The sequence below is a fragment of the Squalius cephalus genome (genome assembly GCF_949319135.1).
Source record: "Squalius cephalus genome assembly, chromosome: 19".
NCBI classification, from domain to species: domain Eukaryota; kingdom Metazoa; phylum Chordata; class Actinopteri; order Cypriniformes; family Leuciscidae; genus Squalius; species Squalius cephalus.
Genome location: NC_137140.1, coordinates 7,956,177 through 7,976,914, shown reverse-complemented (window position 1 = coordinate 7,976,914; position 20,738 = coordinate 7,956,177). Strand labels below are relative to the sequence as shown.

Below are 20,738 nucleotides of genomic sequence, written 5' to 3'. Positions count from 1 at the left end.
CAGTGTTTTAAGAGGTAGATAAATGTGAAGAGGAGATTCACCCTTTCTTTGGAGGAAAGCAGAGGATGGAGGGCTTTTCTGTAGATGACACTAGCTCCTCTCGTGTAGGGAGACAGAAGCCAGATCACAAACGCAACCTTGATCTCGTAATAGAGGGGAAACCTTTAGATCAGAGGAGAGGAAGAGAGATACAAGGACCCCCGTTACATCAGATTAATCAGCTCACATAATTACACTCATTAAAGCTGTATTCCAACAAATTAATTTGTGCTACTCTAAATTAAAACAGCAACTTCGTTTCATTAAACCCTGATTGCTTCCCTGCATTCCTTGGACTAGGGAAACAAAACAAGATCTTAAATGAAACGGCTTGCTTCTTTAGCCTGACATGAATCACTTGTAATCAGGTAAACGTGCCGCTGGTGTGAAGGAAGACTCGAGTGTCAGACTCACCAGGCTATGGTTAGATCTGAGATGGTCTCCACTACTGTAAACAAGGCAAAGACAATCCAGTACATCATCCATCGCACCTGAAAAAGGAACAAAACAGCAAACAAACAAAAACAATAGATGTTAAATTTACACAGTTTATGTTAAGTGCAGTAATATAAAAAATGTGACCTATACCAGTAATCAATAATCATTTTTTATGTAACAACCAATGTTTATGTTCTTTTTTTAAACAAAAAAAACAAACAGATATCAACCCCCACACAGGTTATTCACCATAGCATAAAAATAATTCTTGGCCATCGATGTCAAATCAAAATTTCCCTTAAATCCTGTTTGTTAAAGCTGCAGTCCGTAGTGTTTCCTCTTTGTCGCCATCTCTGTCTGAAATCTGCAATTGCAGTTATTCGCAGAATTATCAACTTTACGTGGGTTGTGCCTCGGCACGGCACAGCGCGGATGAATCCAATGTTTTGAGGAGAATGTGCGGCTGTCAGTTGCCGCGCCGGTGTGGAACCTGGCATTCGCAATCACAGATTCTACTTTGGAAGTATGACCAACATAAGAATTTTCACCGGAAAATGTCATCTGAACCAGTAAGTTACATTGTTCTGATCAACTAAGGGAAAAAAAGTATTGCAGTAAATCGCGCTGATTAAATCTAACGCTTATCATATCACGTCAAACCGTGCAAATTACACTTTGTTCTCAAATTGTTAAATGTTAACAACATCAGCACTGCGTGAGTACATTTAATGCCCTTGTTTTCACATGGGCCCGGCTCTTTTTTTCTGTAGCCACTCCGAAGTCCGAAGTCTTTTGCATTTTACAACGGGTGAATCTCCAGTTGTCACTGGTGATTGTTGTTCGAACCTTTCTGGATCCGCCATCAAATTGATAAGTTTAATTATATCAAGCGCTGTGAGAAAAGGCTATAAATCTCCACCTCCAACATCCTCACACACAACTTAGCCTACTAGCCGAGACTCCTTCTTTATGTGGACAGATGTGACGTAATAACGCATGCTCGAATTTCCCGCAGAAATCCACCAGTACCACTGAAATTAAAAACATGACTACAACCTTACGTTTTGAACATTGGCTGGTTATGTACTTGTTCAAAAATGTATTTTGGATCATTTTAACCAAAAAAAGTTACAGACTGCAGCTTAAAAATAAATAAATAAACAAAAAATAAAAGAGTGACCTCATCACTGTCGCAAAATAAACCTGACGAAAAGTGGTATTTTTTTCAAAATAAACCTGTACATTATCCCACAATGAGAGACATGAAACTAACATGGCTATGCTGAAAAATTACTGTATACTTTCAATTAAGACTTATAAAATTCCTATGGGAAAATACTTCTGGAATCAAGGTCGCTAAGAAAGTGGGAAGGCACTGTTGCACTCCATGATGGACTGATGATCTAATGTTTAGTGAAAACAACAACACGCTATATACATATATATTGAATCCCAAAGTGCAATAACCGCTACTCTTAATGTAGTCTTAGCCTCAGACGTCACGCCCATGGACCGCTGGCTGAATGTCTGATTCATATGCCACACTTAACTGGAAACACTTCAGGATTTTCAAAGTCGTCATTTGATTGGTTGAATTCTACAGTATGTCGGGGAGATGTGTGTGTCACGTTCTTTAACGGTCCGTCTGGAAACAAAGATGCTGTGACGCCAAACTCCCTCACGGAAGAAGAATGCCGTTGTGTTTACAACTTTGACAATGAGCGCTTGGCAGGATCAACTAAACGCTGGATTTTCAAAAGTATCTGAAGTAGGTGTAAAGAGTTTTGCACACCAGTCTGTTATTGTAGGGATATCGACGTTACATTTTAACGCCCCTAAACATGACGTAGAACAAAACAAACTGATTGGTTGCTTTACATGTCAGTCAGACGACCTCTGGGCGGTCCTTGGCCAATGAAAGCTGCTATGGTGTCCAGAAGGTCCAGTCTGAAGGTCTGGTTATGCGAGACTACACTTAATGCAGCATTGATCACCTAATGCCAAGATGCATCACAGTCACCCAAACATAAAACACCTGATACCATGCTAAAGAAAACATATATATATATAAAATTCATGCATTTTTTATTCTATTCAATAGCGTGAACGCATAATCTTTCCACACAGAGTGGCTTGCTAACACAAATCCATGTGCACCTCTTTTCCTAGGAGGAGACGGAAACAGTCGAGTGTAACAAAAAATCATTATGGCCGTGACATTAATTTCCATCCCAGCTCTCTGTGCGTGTCTCTCTGCAGCAAGACCTGTTTGGTATGCTCTACCTCTCCTCTGCTCTCAACCACAGCGCGCTTTCAGCCAGCTTCTTAGCATTTCAATTTCAAACGCCCGTGCAGACAGTCATGTGATCCCCAGCCTTGAGCTGCAGCTCTCGAAGGTATTAGGTGATATTTTCAGCCTCACTGAACAAAGTCAAATGAATCCATGCAGAGGCAGCATTACCAGCCTGACAGGAGGCGTCAGATTTAATTGGTGTCCTCCCAATGAACCTTCAGCGGTCTGAGAGAGATCAATGCGTTGCATCAGCCGCTGGAAAGCTGCCGCTCCGTGACAAACTGTCAATCGAAATCCACCAGCAGTGATCTTTTCTAGTAGCCGGAGCGCTTTGGTTGCTGACCGCATCGATACATGAAATCTAATCAGATCTAGAAGCCTTCCTCCCATAATCCTCCAGACAATCCTATTTATTACAAGTCGGCAATTACCTGGCTTCAATTAGAGAAGTATACGAGATGTAAGCAGAATTTCAACAGCTTCTATCTCGCTGTAAAACTGGGTAAAGGGCGATTCAAGAATGGGCTGGCGCCCAAGACAAGCATGCCTTTCCCGTTCCGCACTGCATGTGGATAAGGAGTTGTGTAGACTCGATTTCCAATGGAAATAAAAGCCTTTGAAGAGCCCTGATTGTGAATGGACGTATTCCTTTCCTGCTCCGCGTGTGCACCATGGAGTTTCTTTGTTCAAACATTTAAACTGAGCAGTTAGACATACGAGCTGACCCACTCTGTTTATCTAACAAACAGGAGTTGTAGGCATTGTACAGATTTGCTCCGAGTGGAAAAACCGCAGTGTGGTTTCTAAGAGCATCTAGTCTATGCTAGTAAACACAGGCTTTGTCAAGCTGCCTTTAAACTTTATTTTAAGTCCAACATAAACCAGCGACTCCAGTCGACCGGTCCTATAAAAAGGCCTGCAGCACAAAGCATCATTTGTCCAGTTCTATTTTAAAAATTATTTGAAAGAGGTTTCTCTGTTACCCGTCTGCACTCAAAGGCAAACGCAGCAACGGTTATGACATGTTTTCAAAAAAGCTGCTTTTGTGGTCGATTGAGCTTTCTTCTTTTTTCCAAAGGTTTGCTATTAAAAGTCTAAGTTTACCGAAATTGACTTTCCACTCGAACATTCAGGAACATTAAACATTCTAGCAAAGCATATAAACATCCGTGATCTCGGGCTGCCGGTGTCCCTTGTCCTGAGTTGAGTGATACTGCTACTGCTGTTTACATAAACGTGTCCTTATACTGTGTAATGCATCTATCTCCAGATCAAACATATTATGGGCTTGACAGTAAGGTTGGCCTAATGGCTGGCTTAAGAGTGATTCAGGCTAGTATATATTAAATATTAGTACAATAACATGCGACAAGTTTGACAGAATCGTTTATTGATATTTAAACATTCAAGCAGCACATTTCTGCTTTGAAATGCTCCAGAACAATGGCATGGTTTACTTCTACTGTAGTTGTTACTGTAACCATTTATTTTTATATAAAAATATATGCATCAACATGAGATTCTGTGCTACACGGTAACAAAATGGTCATAATTCTAACAGTAAAGAAATGTAAAACAAATTTAAAAAAAAAACTGTTTTTGGAAGGGAAAAGAATACAATCTTATTATTTACAGTGTGACAGTTCACATTTTATGGTTTTCATTGAAATAAATAAATTAAATAAAAGTTTCTTCTTAGTTTGTCTCTTGTCAGTTTGTTACATCTTATGTTGTTATATACGTTTATTGCATTATTTAAGTGTCGTGTGTTACCATGCTCCATGCTCTTTTACACTGTATTTCAGTCAAAAGCTATACTTGTGATGAACTTTGATTCATTATGTAGCTTTCTCTACCACCTATGTTTTTATGGTGGGTTTCAGAATATTATAAAAGTATAAAACGGATTTTACTACTTTGGCATATTAACATTATCAGTTAATCAAATATATATTTTTAAACTGCTACCGTATTTTGTGTGGTACAGCATATCAATCATTTTTAACAAAAATGTCACCGATTTTTACAGTGTGCTCCACATGCCTGTCGAAAGGGCTTAATCTGCATTGAACATAGAACATTCCTTTAAGCACACTCTCCTCGCTCTGTTCCCAGTGTCTTGACAGAGCGAATACAAATCTGAAATGTTTTGCATAGAAATTTGTTGGTTTCCACCAGATAAAGCCTTTCATTTGGAACCATTTTCTAAGGAAATGTTAATGCTCAGAAAATCATTATTGTTGATACCCATGACTTGATAAACCATTGTTGGCTGCAGGCTGTTACAGTTTATGCAAAGATTTGTTAAAACAAGAAACGTTTTTAATTTCTTTAAACCGCTTCAACTGGGATTTGGTTTTAATGAAGTGTGCATTCTGCAAGTAAACAGGAGAAGATGGAAAATAATACAGGAGAGTGAGACCTGGCTTGGCAACTCCATAAAGATTCCTGGCATAATTTCTGAAACTTTTGGACTTTCTGAAATATTGAGATGAATGACATATAAAACAGTCCTGTTCAGGAGAGGTAGCATTGGCATAGCTTTTACAAGTGAGGAGCAGAATGTTTTTCACAGCTAAAGTAACTCAATGCAGCACCGATTCAAACAGGCTCCAAGTAGAATACTGAAATACTACCAGTACAACCACTAAGGAAACCTAAAATTAGCCATCTGAAGCAGACAAATGCATACGAACAAAGAAAAAGAAATGTTTAAAGGGATAGTTCACCAAAAAATAAAACTTCTGTACACTTACTCACTCTTATGTCGCTTCAAACCATGAAACACAAACGGAGAACATTTAAAAAAATCTTTATTCACCATGGAAGGTGAGTAAATAAACTTAAAAATACACAATTTGATTTGAGTGAACCATTCCATTAATCATTTCACAAGAACAAAGGGCACACAAACAGAAGATCATGACAGTTTTTCCTCAATGGGGCAAAACCACATTCAACATATTTTTCTTAATTATATCCTGGTTTGCAGGTTCACCACAATGTTGCTTAGAGCTATTGTTGACTATAAATGACACTGATTCTGGCCAGACCTGAATTAGCATTAGCATTGATCTCTCTCCTGAGGATGTAGGATGAGCTCTCACAGGGCGGGTCCTTCAAGAAGTAAGTGCAGAGAGAATGCGTCACCTGATCTGGACATACAAGCCAACACACTCTCCCTCCCAACATGCTTGATCATGCACGGGAAACAATAAAGTGCTTCTCTTTCCATGTCCCATTTAAAGGTGTGGTATGGCTTTGTAGTTAAAGATCTGGACTAGTAACACAAAAGTCCATCATCACTGAGCTCTTGAGCAGGTCACTTAACCTCAGGTTATTTCAGAGAGGACTGAATTTGTAGTAAGCAAACCAAACTGTTTTGAAAACTCAAATGCCTGCTAAATCAAAAAACAACAAGAAATGTAGGCAACATGAATGGACACTGTGTTTATACTTACGTATTCTTTGACATTTTTGGTTTTCACTGCTTTGTAGGAATAGTACGCTGGGTACAGGTTTCCAAAAACCAGCCTGTGTAAAGAAACAGAGGGTAAAATAAATAAAGGAAAACAACTGTAACACTCCAGACATTCTTCAAAAGCAGGACTAATGGGTTCGGATAAATCCTGTTTCTATGTATAGCTCTATTAAAAGCCACTCACTTCCTCAGTCTGATTGTTTACAAGGTAAACAATGATTTCCTTTTCTTTCTTTTCCAAAAGAAAAAAATAAGGGCAACAGAGGGGACAAAAATGCAGGAGACACCTAATTTAAAACATGTCCTAAGAGATTAAATCCATGTAAACTGCCGTCCATAGAGAGCAAAGGCTGTGTGTGCTTTTGGATGGCAAAAAAATAGCTCTTTTTGGTTGAAAATGGAAACAATTACTACATAATATTAAGGACAGAAATTCATCTAAATGTTATTTTGCAAAAATTACAAAATTAGAAGTCATCCTTGATGTATTAACAAAAATACATTGCATGCACAGATTTTTGCTTCGATTTACTGGTGCTAGTTGCCGTAAGTCAGAGCCAGTCTGCAGTTTTGAGTTGACGGACTTCACAGAAAACCGTGTAGTGTATGACACAGACTCAGATATTTCTTTTGATTACATCTAGGGGTGGGCAAGATGACCAAAATCTCGTATAATTTTATTTCACGATAACAATATATATCACGATATAGTTATTTTTGCTTTTAATAAGGTTTTTACGATATAAAAAATTTGATAACATTGAAATTTCATAATTCTTATCACAATTTTCAATATTATTCAAAAAAACTAATACTAGCCTAAAAAAAAATCTCAAGCTTACTGCAGACAAGTCAACAGTGATAAAGAAAGAGAAAAGAAGAGAAAACAAACTACAATAAAACATGGACATAAATGAAATAGACCTACCTGAAAAACTTAAAGAACTAGAAATTCTACATTTATAAACTAGTAATCAAATGTATAAAAAAACAAAACAATGCATAGTGTTTAATGAGTAAATTAAATATACATTTATTCTTATTAAAGTTACAAAAGTGATTCAGTCAAGAGCAGTGAGAGATTTTCTCTCTCTTTTTGTTGTTTGATTACCATTAAAGGTGACATATTATGCCCCTTTTCACAAGATGTATTATAAATCTATGGTGTCCCCAGAATGTGTCTGTGAAATTTCAGCTCAATATACCCCCCAGAACAGGGATGGGCATCTTCGGTCCTGGAGGGCCAATGTCCTACAGAGTTTAGCTCCAACCCTGAAAAAAAAAAAATCACCTGCCTGTAACTTTCTAGTAATCCTGAGGACCTTGATTAGCTTGTTCAGGTGTGTTTGATTAGGGTTGGAGCTAAACTCTGTAGGACACTGGCCCTCCAGGACCGAAGTTGCCCATCCCTGTCCCAGATCATTTATCATAGCTTGTCAAAGTTGCCCCTTTTTGGTTGCGACCAAAATCGCGCCATTTTTGTGTCCCTTTAAATGCAAATGAACTGCTGCTCCCCGCCCTCGTTCAAAAGACGGACGATCCTTTACACGAGCTTCAGATACTCTGTCAATAACAAACACGAATTTCAGTCAAATCTCAGAAATAACCAGAAGCAAAGTGCAGCCTTATGGAGAGGCTCAGGAAGAGGTTAAACTTTTAGACGCACATGGACGTTTCTGAATGGTTAGTGGACATGGATGTAGTTGTTGTGGAGTTACATTGATTAATCTCATCGACTTTCATGTACTGTCATCTTTAAATTTTACACAAGTCGACAGTTCCCTGAGGTCATTATAAAACAGCTGTGACATTTTTTGGTCTAATAGTGTTCTGTGCTCGTCTGTGCAGCAACGACAGAACAGTTTGCAAGCTTTACTTTAACTTTTGCCATTGCGTTAGAACTGGTTACACTGTTGTAAACCAAATGGCAGCGTCGTGGGTGGAAACGTACAGATTAAGGGGCGGTAATATTATAATAATATCCCATTCCTACGTTAGAAGGGGAGCGAAATTAATTTTTGACATGCTTGCAGAGAAAGGCTTACCAAAACAAAGGTACTTGGTTGTCACTTTTCACGTTTTCAGGGTTGGTAGATGCACAGGGGACCCAAATATACCACTTAAACACGGAAAAAGTTGATTTTCATGATATGTCCCCTTTAATAATGACAGCAGGTACATTTGGATGCTGTCAAGACCGACTGCACGAATCCAATATACTCGTTTGTTTTCTCTCTCCAATGTTAACGTTCACTTGAGACATAATTGACTGTTTACTTGCAAATACATGGTCACTTTGACACATAGGTGTGTCTATTTAACCGTTCAAGCCCAATTAGGCAGCAAAAAGCACTCAGTTCACTTCTCATGCCATCTCATGAGTCTCAGTCAACGCTTAAAAATGCATGCACAGCAACTTCACGTGAGCTTAACCGCAACAGAGAAGCTCAAAACGCTTTAGATCCTGTTTACAACTATATTTAGCGTAGTCCAGTAAGTCCACTTATGATCTGATCTTAATACCAGGTGTAAACTTGGTCTTAGTGTGAGATCCCCAGTAATTTATTATATCATGCCCAGTTTTTCTCTTTAACCATTATAAAAATTGTCAAGTTTATGATACCAACTGTTATAAAATCTGTTCAGATTTTAAAAGTCAAGCAGGCCGGGTTTCAGAGACAGGGCTTAGATTAAGCCAGTATTATGCCCCCTTAGTTAAATTAGGACATTTAAGTAGATTTTATAAACATGACTTAGAAAAAAACATTACTGGTGAGCATACAAAACAAAGCCACTGAAATATTTTAAGATATGTCAGAGGAAGTTGCTTTCAGTTAAAACAGCTCAAACATGCATTTTAGTCTGGGACTAGGTTTAAGATGACTTAGGTTTAGGCTTAAGTCTGTGAAACCAGGCAGTAGTGTAGTCCAGATAAGTGTTGTCAAAAGACCCGGTACTTCGATACCAAGTCAGTACTAAAAAAATTCAACCGTTACGGTACCAGCTTTTCTTAAGTACCGGTGCTACCAAAGTATCGGGTTAATCCGGTTCTTGATGCGCTGTCCGAAAGGTGCACAGTTGCGTCCTCTTCATAAAAACACTGAGACATGGCGACCGGCGGCAACGACAGCTTGTGGAAAGAAGGAGAAAGTGGTGCGAACTGCGCTCTCCATGATGACGAGAAAGTATTAGCAAAAAATTCATTTATTTATAGCCCTTGCATTAGCTTTACTACTAGATACATTTATGGAAGTGAGAAATAAAAAGCCGCCCTGTACAGCTATGATCAGCTGTTCGGCCAAGCTTTCGATGTTGTTACGGAAAGGCCGATCGGTTGGTTTTTGTCACATGACCTGTTGAGATGTTTTCATCACGCATAGCCTACATTTGAAATAACGAATTTGCACGCGCAAAAAATGTGATATTTGAACGGCCCCTAAAGTGGTATCGGGTGCGGTTGTATCGGGGTAGTTTTACGAGCACAGTATCAGACCGACACCCAAACACTGGTATTAGTATCGGTGCATCCCTATTTATGTCATTAATATCAGTCTGTCAGAAAAGCAGTTCTAGGCTTATTCTTGGCTGGATAACTCTTAGTAGGTTTAAAACTAAATATGAACGCAGTTTGGGATTAAATAAAAGTACAGTCAAGTCAAATAAAACATGTTTTATCTCCTGTATAGTTTGGTAGCACTACAATAAAATACCATTCATTAAAATTACTTAATGCGTTATCTAACATCAACACATTGAGTGAACAATATATTTTTACAACATTAATGTTTCTGAATGTTATTTAATACAAACACTTGATTGTGCATGTTTGTTCACTTCATTCATTGTGCATTAAATAATGTTAACAGATAAAACTTTTGATTTTAAAAATGTATTAGTAAATTTTTTAATTAACCCCAAGGAGAATAATTGCTACAGTATATAACTATTGTTTATTGTTAGGTCATTTTATCTAATGTTATCTAGCAAATAGAATCTTATTGTAAAGATATAAGCTTAATAGTTTAACAGATTTCTATACAGAAACTGTGACCAATAATTTAAATGAGAAATTATCCAGTTTAATTGGATTTAATGTAAACTTGGGTTGGAGATGGAAAAGAGGTCACACTGATATGTTCATTTCAGTGAATCACTAAGATATTCCATTTCATCCTATGAGCGACTGACCTGAGACAAGCCAATAAACCGGCAGATGGGCCCAGTGCCAGCCCTTCATCTGCGGCCTGTCACTCTCACACGAGCCCCATTTATTATGTTCCGCTCGGCTAAATTTGTTTGGGATCTTGCGGAAGAACACATACTAACCTCCTGCTTGTGCAAGACTCCCATTGTCACAGAGCAATTAGTGCACGCTCAGAGGTGCCAAACACAAGTTCAGGGGGATAAACCATGCAAAAACAGGGAGACACACAGATCTGGAGCTGATTTCTGGCCCTAAAGTGCCTGTGGCCCAAATTCCATGTGCTAACAGAGGAAAGCTGCTACTAGCATTCATTTTGACATGCCACGCAGACTTTTCCGAGGTTTCACAGGCAGGAATCAGCCTTGATGTTTCCCAGATGATAATGCTGCTCTCTGAAACCAGTGTTTCACTCTCATACCAAAGCTGTGCCTTGAAAAATGGCATTTCCCCAAGGGCTAAAAGAGTCCTTCAAAGTAGCTTTTTGCTGAACTCGGGTTGAAGCATTCCCACTGATTTAGAAGTACTGTCTTTGCAGACAGACAGGCTTTCTTGACTCAGCAGTGCATCTAAATTTGGGGACAGCTTCTGCTGTTTTCGCTGCCAATTATAGACAATGTGTTGACACAGAAATTCAGGCTACTCCAATATCAGCCTGAAAACTTGACTATAGTGCTGGGCGGTATGACCAAAAATCCACATCACGGTATTTTTCTAAATTACACCGGTTTCACTGTATATGACGTTTTTTTTTTCCAAGCATGACTGGGTGTAAAGCCCCGTTCACACCGCCAGCGACACGCAGCGACAAAGCGACATGATCCCATTCATTTCAATGGAGCGCTGGCGACATCCGGCGACACGAGCGACAGTGACCGTTGGCGACAGAATGTGGGCGTGTCAAGCGACACGAGACGCGCGACAAAAGTTCAGAAATTTCAACTTTATGCAAATGAGAAGCGATTTTCGCGAGCGACAACCAATAGAAGACTTTCAGTGGAGTTCAGCTCACGTCACCGTCTCGAGTGCAGGCAAGAAGAGTTCGAGGGCGATTTCACTGCTTTATATGATTTGACTGTATGGATATAATAAAATGATGCATGGAAAAGAAACTGTCGACATTCTCAGTGAGTTTAATTCACACATTTAGTTCGAGTGTTGTAATTTTATGATGCAAGTTTAGCACTGCTGCAGACAGTTCATTTTACAGTTTCCCCTGCATTATGTGGATTATAAGGGACAAGAAATGGATTATTTGTCAAATTCGAATGACGTTTTAGTAACTATTGACAGTATGAGTGAGTTTAATTTGTTGATTGATCGATCGTTAATGTAGTTAAATATTTAATGCACTGCACTGCTGTGGTTAATATAACAACACTCTCCCAACAGCATAATATTGCTTTTAAATCTTTTAAGACCAATTCCTAGTCAAATTAGAATTATATCTCAGTTTTATATAACACTTGTGATGGTATATGGCATGCTCAGACGTGCAGTCTACCAATAACATTAGAGCGACAACACTAGGAACGCCCACAAGCGACTTCACTGTACAGAGACTAGCGACATGCAGCGACAAAATCGCTGGCGGTGTGAACGGGGCTTTAGAGGCGCTTTAGGAGCGGCAGAAATAGCGGTTTCCCCGGTAACGGCTGTACACAAAGCAGCAACGCTCATAAACGCTGCTTTATCAGGAAAGATAAAGAAAGATTCAATCGTCATAACAAAGAAGCTTTTCTAAAGACCGTCAGTTAACTTCACATACATTCATATAAAAACACCCGCGCCGCCTTTTGATTTTGAAATGTGCAGTGCTCATGTTTATTCAACGATGTCAATGCCAACCACAAACAGATTTTTCAAAAGGCTGTGTTGATATTGTGAAAATGTATAGGAAACACTGTAATATAATTTGACAGCTATCAATTATAGTTTAACCTAGCCATCTTCAAAGTCACGCTTAGGGGTTTACGCCTGGCCACTTCATGCGTTTTCTGTGACCGGATAGCTATCCGATCGTGAAAAGACCAGGTGTAAATGCCCTCCGAAACGCATTCGAGACGGATTTGAATCTGATCGCTCAAACCACTTCAGGAGGAGGTCTGAGGAGGAGGCCTCAAACCACTTCAGGAGGAGGTCTGATTCCAGACGAAACTGGACAAGTGTAAATGCATCTGGTTGTTGAAACCACATATGTAAATTGTACTCCTCCCAAAAATGCTAAAAAAATAAACGTGTGAGAGCGTGTTATAGGCTATATGTAATGTTATAGCCAGTTATGACGACGTTACTGGAACACGCATCAACGCAGATGAGAAGCTGAGCATATATTCATTAAGCCAACGTGCAAACTATCGCAAATCAAAAGTGAAAGTGAGACGCTTAACACACAATCATCATCATTAAAAGTAGAGAAACGAAATGATCTTACCAGGGCTGTTGCCGCTCTCTCTTATTGCGGTCTTTGATTTTGAAATTTTAGCTGATGATCAATAAAATGCAGCTCATATCTGTTGCTTTCGGTGACGTGCACTCCAATCTGCATATAGCGCGGGAATTGAAGATCGGATTTAAAAAAAACACATTTATATGACCAGGTGTAAATGGAATCGTTTTGATAAATCCGATAGTTATCCGATCTGAGAAAACGCATGAAGTGGCCAGGTGTAAACAGCCCCTTAGTAACACGTGCGTCACCACAGTGCAACAGTGGAAGGACCCTCTCAAACAGTGTCGCGCCGCGCCGCGTTCCGATCGTTATTAAAGCGACATACATCGGTATTGCGGTATTTTAAAAATTCATATCATAACCAAAATAAACACCGGTTTTCGGTAAGAACCGGTACACCGCCCAGCACTACTTGACTATAGTGGCAGTAACATATCTGTCATTTATTTCTATAGTGAACATCAATAAACAGCAAGATTAGAAAACATAACACAATGAAAATAATAATACATTTTTCTGTAGTGATTCTTGCACATGCAGAACTCAGTATCACGGTGCTAGGGTGTTCTGGGTGGTCACATCATGTGGTTCACATCTCAAGACATGACTCTTTCACTTGAAGTCTATGGGTTTAATATAGGGCTGCAATAACTAATCGACAACAAATCAGATCAAGTAATCCTGTCTATGTACTATGCACGGAAACCATCTGCCAGTCGTGTCACTTTATGGAAGTGAAAAACACATTTCTATGAACAAAACACATCTGGAAAACAGGCAACGCAGAGCAAAATGATTCTGAACCCAAGTTTGTCCTAAACATGAGAACGTGTCATATTAAGTGATTTAAACAAAAGCATATGACAGGAAAAGCTTCCCTGTCATAATCATTTCTATCCAATTAATAAAAGAAATAATCTACAGATTATTCTATTATCAAAATAATCTTTAGTTATAATATTTAGCATTAGGGGTTTGTTCAGATCCCTAATCCCAAGTAAGACAGATAATAGTGTTGTTTGTCTTAAACACCCAATGGGGCTTGTGAGCATTTTAATCCACAAGAATTATAACACTGTGCAGTGGATGAGCACAGCACACCACAGTTCTCCCTGTTGCATGGTCCTCATCCAAGGATCCACCTTGGCAGCAGTTTATTTTCCTGTTGCCATAGAAACAGCAGAGGCACCAAGGCTGTAACAATGGTGTTCGGCTCCACACATCTCTCAACCCTTCCCCCCTCCACTCTCCCTGGAGCACTGTAATTTACAGATCTGTTACTCGCATTCATGTTGCTTTGTGCGCCTAATAACTAGTATTTTTCTTTCATTGGACGATTGTTTTAATCAGCTCTAAATGAGGAAATTCACCTACAGCGTTGCTCAGCAATTTACAGGGAGCTGCAGTAGGCTAGACTGACTGTAGACAATGGATAACAGGGTTTTCCCACAATTCAATTCTAGTCTGTGGACCAGGAACCAAACTCAAATAAACAGACAGAGGTTTTATCTTCTAAACAAGTGGAACATTTCCAGCAGCAAGTCATTTGTCTTTCTACACTGAAAAAGAAAAGGCTGTAGGACGTCACAATCACAGCCAATCAGAAATAAATGAAAAGCAAATTTGAGTTAATGAAATATGTTTTCTGTAATTTTTTATTTAAATTTGCAAAACTTAGAACGTTGCTACTAAGGTTGTAACGGTAACAAACTTTTAGTAGTCACTTGTCAGTTAGTCGGTCGTAAAATTCTGCAGTGTTGAATTAAAAACTTGTAAAAAAATGTTGTCTTGTTTTGTCTTGTCTGTTGGTTATCACTGTCGATCATAAGCACGCATTTAAATACGTTTGTCGTTCCAGAAACTTTTGGAGTCTACATGGCAGCATAATATCTAAAGCGCAAGCTCACTGAATTCTGCACTCTCCAAATAAATAAAAAAAAGTTTTAATTGTACAATAAATCTCTTATTTACATTGTGTTTACAATTTGTTGGTTATAAAGGATTGTCGACCAATTATAAAACAAAACCTCACACGTTTTCAGTGGTGTTAAGCGGATTCAGACTAACTTACTGACTAGCACCTCTGATATGCCATTGCGTTCACGCACTCAACAGATATGATTGTGATTGGCTACCATGCTCAACGCTTGTAAAAACACGCTGTAAATAGAAACCTTTGACACTCAGAGAGCGCTCAAACAAACATGCAAACAAACAGAAATGCTGGTACCTTCAACTTTTTTTTTTAGTACGGAGTAGTACTAGTAGTCAACCCTTAGTTGCTAACATATTTTTACTGTAGACTTCTGGCAACTAGCTGCTGTTTTACAGTGTTCTGTCTGCTTGTAGCATTTGTTGATGAAATGTTTGCGTGTCTTCACAGGCAGATGGTAGCCTGGAAATCCAGACACAAATCTGAAAGATTAAGGGTCTGGCATTGAGTAATGTAAATGGCCCAACTCGAGGGGCGGCACCAAGCATGCATTTGAAAATCTCACTGCACGCAATTGGATAATACTATGACCAATCCCAACAATAAGCCCCATACGCTTAGCTACCAGCGGAGGTAACTGGTAGATTAGACTCTTGCCGTATCCGGTCGGCAAAACAGCAAAAACGTCCTTCTTGCAAAGGAAGGATTCGAGTGCCGTCTTCTGTTCCTCTTTTAGATAAAAAGCCAAGTCTAACTCGTTCATTGTAGCGGCCAAAGCCGTTTCAAACAACTGGTGTTCATCCATAGCCATCTTGCAATGTTTACTAATGACTTTGACGTCACAGCGCTGTCGTCCTCTGTTTAGCTCGCCTCTGGCCCGCCTATATCAGATAACCCGATGTCATTGGTGCAGCTCGGCTACAAGGGCATATTTAATGAGCATCATTACTCAATGCCAGAGTGACTTGCTGAGCAAATTCAAATTGTGCTCTCGCGAGAACTCTGGATTTCCAGGGTAGGCAGATGGAACAACTTGCAGTGCAGGTTATGTGGGATGAAATTAATGAAAGAATTACTGAAACAAAAAAACAAAAGTAGTAATTTCTTAAAGAATAAAATAATTAATAATATACTTTTATAAATCATTAGGCTAACTATTACAAACAAAACTAAAACTAGTGAAATTGTTTTCACAAAAAAAAAAAAAACACATTCCAAAATTGTAATAACCCCGCAGGACATAGTTAGACAGCCGCGTAAACAAAGACAGAAACTTCTGAAGAGTTATTATTATACTTTACATTTATGGTTCAACGAATGAATTAACTGTCCTTTAACTGGATAAAATAGTCTACTGTTACTATTACTCTCTCAACCAAGCAAAACATGTAGTTTGGTGTTATCACCAACAAACCAACAGCTCTGCAAATTTTTAGATATCAGTCATGCAAGTTACTGCTGACTCATTTGTTATGGAAACCCAAATATATATGTCTGACGCTATGAATAATTAAACATGCAGGATAAGGCCATCCTCTCTTTACCAGTATGGAAAAAGCTGATCAGTGTGTTTTGTCAGACATATTTCATGTATTATATAAATAATGCACAATTTTGAACAATTAATACTTAAATTCTTTATAAAGGCCACTCATTTGATTATTTTTAACATTTACTTGAATCCAGGTTGCAAGCCACATAAGACTAATAGCACATGAGTGTCTCTCACATTGTGTAACACTTGAGTTAAAAAATAAAAGACTCCAAACATTAACCATAATATTATAAAAATACAAAAGCTCTTAAGTAGCAGATACACCCACACCTGCCACTGCATATAAAGGTAATTCATTATGAATGCGCTACGCTGCTGCTTGGCAACCTTAAACTGAACTCTGCTTTGTGTTGTGCCTAACAAACACCCCTTAATAACAGGTTTTACCCCTTCTTAACTTGTTTGGGACACATCTCACTCTACCGGTTAAGAGGTTTGTATAGTTGCAGGGTATATACTGTCAGACCGCCCAGCCCTGAGAGTGTGCAATAAAGCCATAAAATCTGCTCAACTTGTAGATTTAGCAATCACTTTGTTGGAAGGCTTTGATTCTCCTCACTGTCTGCCTGTGGCCTCTCCTCCCACAAAAAAACTTGCACGGCCCCTATGAAACACAAATAAATGTGCTGCACATCAGTCTTTCATTGTTTTCACAACAAGGAGTTGGTTTTCCTACAGTGGGCCCCAGGAGGAAACGGGACCTGCACTGAGTGGTCTTGAAAGTATTTTCGTGAAGCAGGGTATCGTTCTCAGGGTGTGCAGCTGAAAAAATAAAATCTTCAGATGGGCCTTGACACTCAGGTTTAGGTCAACTTTGAGTTTCCTGCTAAGAAACGGCAAGGCAATGCTCACTCTGATGATGCTGCTGATTTGAATTACTTTGAGCCAGATGCTGAGAGTCTTCTAAAGCACATATGGTTCAGCTCTTGGGACTACATGTATTTTGCCTAAAAAATCCTGACAAGGTGCATATTTTTAATACTTAACATATAGTACATTGTTAAGAATACCTTAATAACCCATGTGGGTCTATTTGAAGCCTTCTATTTATCATGTAGTATTATTTATTTAGGTGATCGTGATCGATATCAGACGATACTTCTTTCAGTGATTGGCGCCAAAAATCGTGAACAGAGCACCCTTATATAATCTTGGTAAAATCACTAGAGATGCACCGGTCAACCGCTATCAATCAGAATGGGCTGACTTTGGACTTTGCACACAAACTGCATTACAATCATTTCCTAAAATGTAATTTGTGTGAAATATTTCGAGGTCTCTAAACAGGACGTTAAAACAGGCCACAGACGGGACACGCAGAAGAAGCATGCAAAGTGAACACATGCGCCAGCAGAGCAAATACTGTACCAGGCACTGCAAGCTCACTGTTCGCGATGCTCGAAATATAGGAAGGAAAATATAAATATTGAATTGGGAGTGGGGGTTTATATGAATGTATCTCTGAAGGGAAGTGACTGTCTTCAGAAAAGTTTCGATGGCATTTTCTTTCCTCTTACCCCCAAATATTAAAATAGTGTTTATAAGTGCAGCGGTACCCAAAGAAACATTGCTGTTATATAAGCGCCACCTACTGTCAGAGAGTGAATTAGCATTTTCATTCAGTCCGTCTGTTGTTTTTGTTTTGTGCAGTTGTTTTATGTAGTAGAATTTCACATATTTTTTGTTTAAGGCCAGTTTGCCTGATATAGAGCAAATAAACAAACAAATTAGCTTAAAGGGTGGTATGCCTCTTTTTTACAATATGTAAAATAAGTCTGTTTTCCCCAGAGTGTGCATGTGAAGTTTTAGCTCAAAATACCCCACAGATTATTTTTTACAGCATGTTAAAATTGTCCCTTTCTGAGGGTCAGTAAAAATGCGTCGGTTCGTGTGTGTCCCTTTAATTGCAAATGAGCTGCTGCTCCCGGCACAGAGGGCGGAGCTTCAAGAGTATAGTAGCTCCGATTACCTCACGCAGACATGCACTAAAATGTCAGAAACTGTTCTGCCTTTTATGTTTAAACTGGAGTCGGACAATGATGGAGAGACTCAAGAAGAAGAGACAACATGTAGAATGCAATAGGACGTTTCTGAATGGATAGTTGATGAATTTGTTGCTGATGTGGAATTAACTATCTTCAAGTCTTTGATTAGCATATTCTGTCATGATATATAAATCGCTCGTGTTTTAAGATGCCTAAAGAGTGACATGCTATTGCATTTGTGTTACGTACTGTATTGCATGTGAAAAGAAGGATGCGACAGCTCGAGCAGACTCACAAATGTGCTCAACAACCACAACAACTCTTCCTCTTCTCAACATGGACTGCGTGTTCCCGGGGGCGGGGTTTATGTAAATTTTAGGGTTAGTGATGTCACTAACCCGGGGAGGAATGTCGTGTAGTCCCTACCAGCCGTTTGTTGTAGTCCTTAAAAAACTATTTCTTTAAAGCAAATATCTGCCTTTGCTTTGAACTTCGAGCGTTGTAACTTTGCAGATGTTGTTTATGCTCAAACAGCAACATTACACACTAACTAAAGTAAAAAAGTGAAATCATAATCAACCAACCATTTAAAGTAAAAAATAAATCGTCAACAGGTATCAGAATCGGCCAATTTGCCTTTATAAAAATGGCAATCAGAATCGGCCATGAAAAATCATGATTGAAGCACCCTTAAAAATCTCTTGTAATAAAAAAATGAAGTAGAAGCTAAAAAAAAAAAGCCACTGCAACTAAATACAGGAATCAGAAAACGGCTCTGAAGTTGATGCATAAACATGAGTGATCCTGACCAAAGAAAATGAGGAAAAACCTGTTTCAGACATTTCTACATTTTCCCCTCAACATTAGAATTTACCTGATAATATCAATAAAGACCAGTGAGTTTTGGGTGTGTATTCTGTACACACATAGTGCTTTAAATTTCAAATAGAAAAAAGGCAAAGCAGAAAAACACAACACAGCCACGAAAGTGTCTACGCAGCACAAAACCCACGGCATCATTTCAGACAGACAGTGTGGTCTTGATTTTTCATCATCTTGCCAGAAGCTTACAGTTATTGTCCTATATTTGAACTTCTACATCGTATATGCTGTAAAATCCTAACCGCAGAATTATAACCTTAAACTAGCAAGGTGGACTGTAATTGGTACTTGCTGGTTTCTGTGACTGACTAAATGCTTGCTAGTGACTCTTGGACGCTGTAAGGGGACCACGTTGCAAAATGTGTCTTGCCCACAAAATAAACCAAAATGATCCTCTTTCTGCTGTTTGCAAATGAGCTACCAAACAAGGACAGACACATCAATCATTCAAATCTTTCCAACCCTAAAGGCAAATGTGCTCTTTTTGTTGTAGAGATCGACTGATATTTTTAAAAGAATACTGATTATTTATTATTATTTAATGTTATTATTAGGCTAATTGTTTGGTGTCAGCTTCCGACACAACATTTCATAAAAAATAAAAAAAACTGATTAAAACAATAAACTAAATATGAATATTTTATCGCTAATACTTATTATTGTTGTAGAATTAATTGTTTTTACTGAAAGCAACATGCACTGACATATCTTAAAATATTTTGTTTTGTCTTTAGATGTACATCAGTAATGTTTTTTTTTTCCAAGGCATATTTAAAAAAGCTACTTAAATGTCCTATTTTAACTAAATCCTAATCCTGGCTTAATCTAAGTCGTGTCTGTGAAACTGGATCAATAAGAATTAAAGATGACTATTATAGCTAGGCTACACAAAGTTAAATCTAAATGGGTGCAAAATAATATATTGTACTTTGTTTTAGTGTATGTCTTACTTTTCTGTTTAAAATGCTATGTGTTACACAATTATTAACAGATGTAAAAAGCTAAATAATTATGCAAACATTACATAAACAAGTTACCTAACCTAACAAATACTGTTGTTTTACTTTATGGACAAAACAAATCCATGTAGTGAAAGGCATGATATCAAATAACTAAAGAACTGATTTATTTAGAATACAGTAAATCTGTAGTTTAAATTATGTGATATCTAATGTTGGGGGAAAAATGAGTTTAAGCAGACATACTTTTTGATTCCCTGACTGGAAAGTAATATCACTTTCTTTCTACATATGTGTTCAGGCCTGTCGAATGACATCAACCATAAGTTAACATAAGGTTGATAAAATGTTCAGAGAGGTGAGTCACAAGTTTATGACAGCTCCACCTTAACCCAAAAGCACCAGCAAGAATATTTGTAATACGCGTCAACACGAAAGCATTCACTGACACGTCCATTGTTATAAGAGTAATTTCACTATTGACACAATAACCTCTTATACAGCGGTCCAGTCGTGATGG

The 20,738-nt window shown here is 38.4% G+C and overlaps 1 protein-coding gene across 1 annotated transcript in view; it reads right to left on the bottom strand.

Moving 5' to 3' along the window:
* The window catches only part of reep3b (receptor accessory protein 3b), a 31,459-nt gene that overhangs the window by 10,136 nt on the left and 585 nt on the right, over nucleotides 1–20,738 (bottom strand). The window contains exons 2-4 of the mRNA XM_079851066.1: nucleotides 6,232–6,304; nucleotides 454–530; nucleotides 42–162 (exon numbers count right to left, since the gene is read on the bottom strand). Of these exons, the coding sequence (XP_079707192.1) occupies nucleotides 42–162; nucleotides 454–530; nucleotides 6,232–6,304 (271 nt within the window). The remainder of the gene's footprint in view (nucleotides 1–41; nucleotides 163–453; nucleotides 531–6,231; nucleotides 6,305–20,738) is intronic.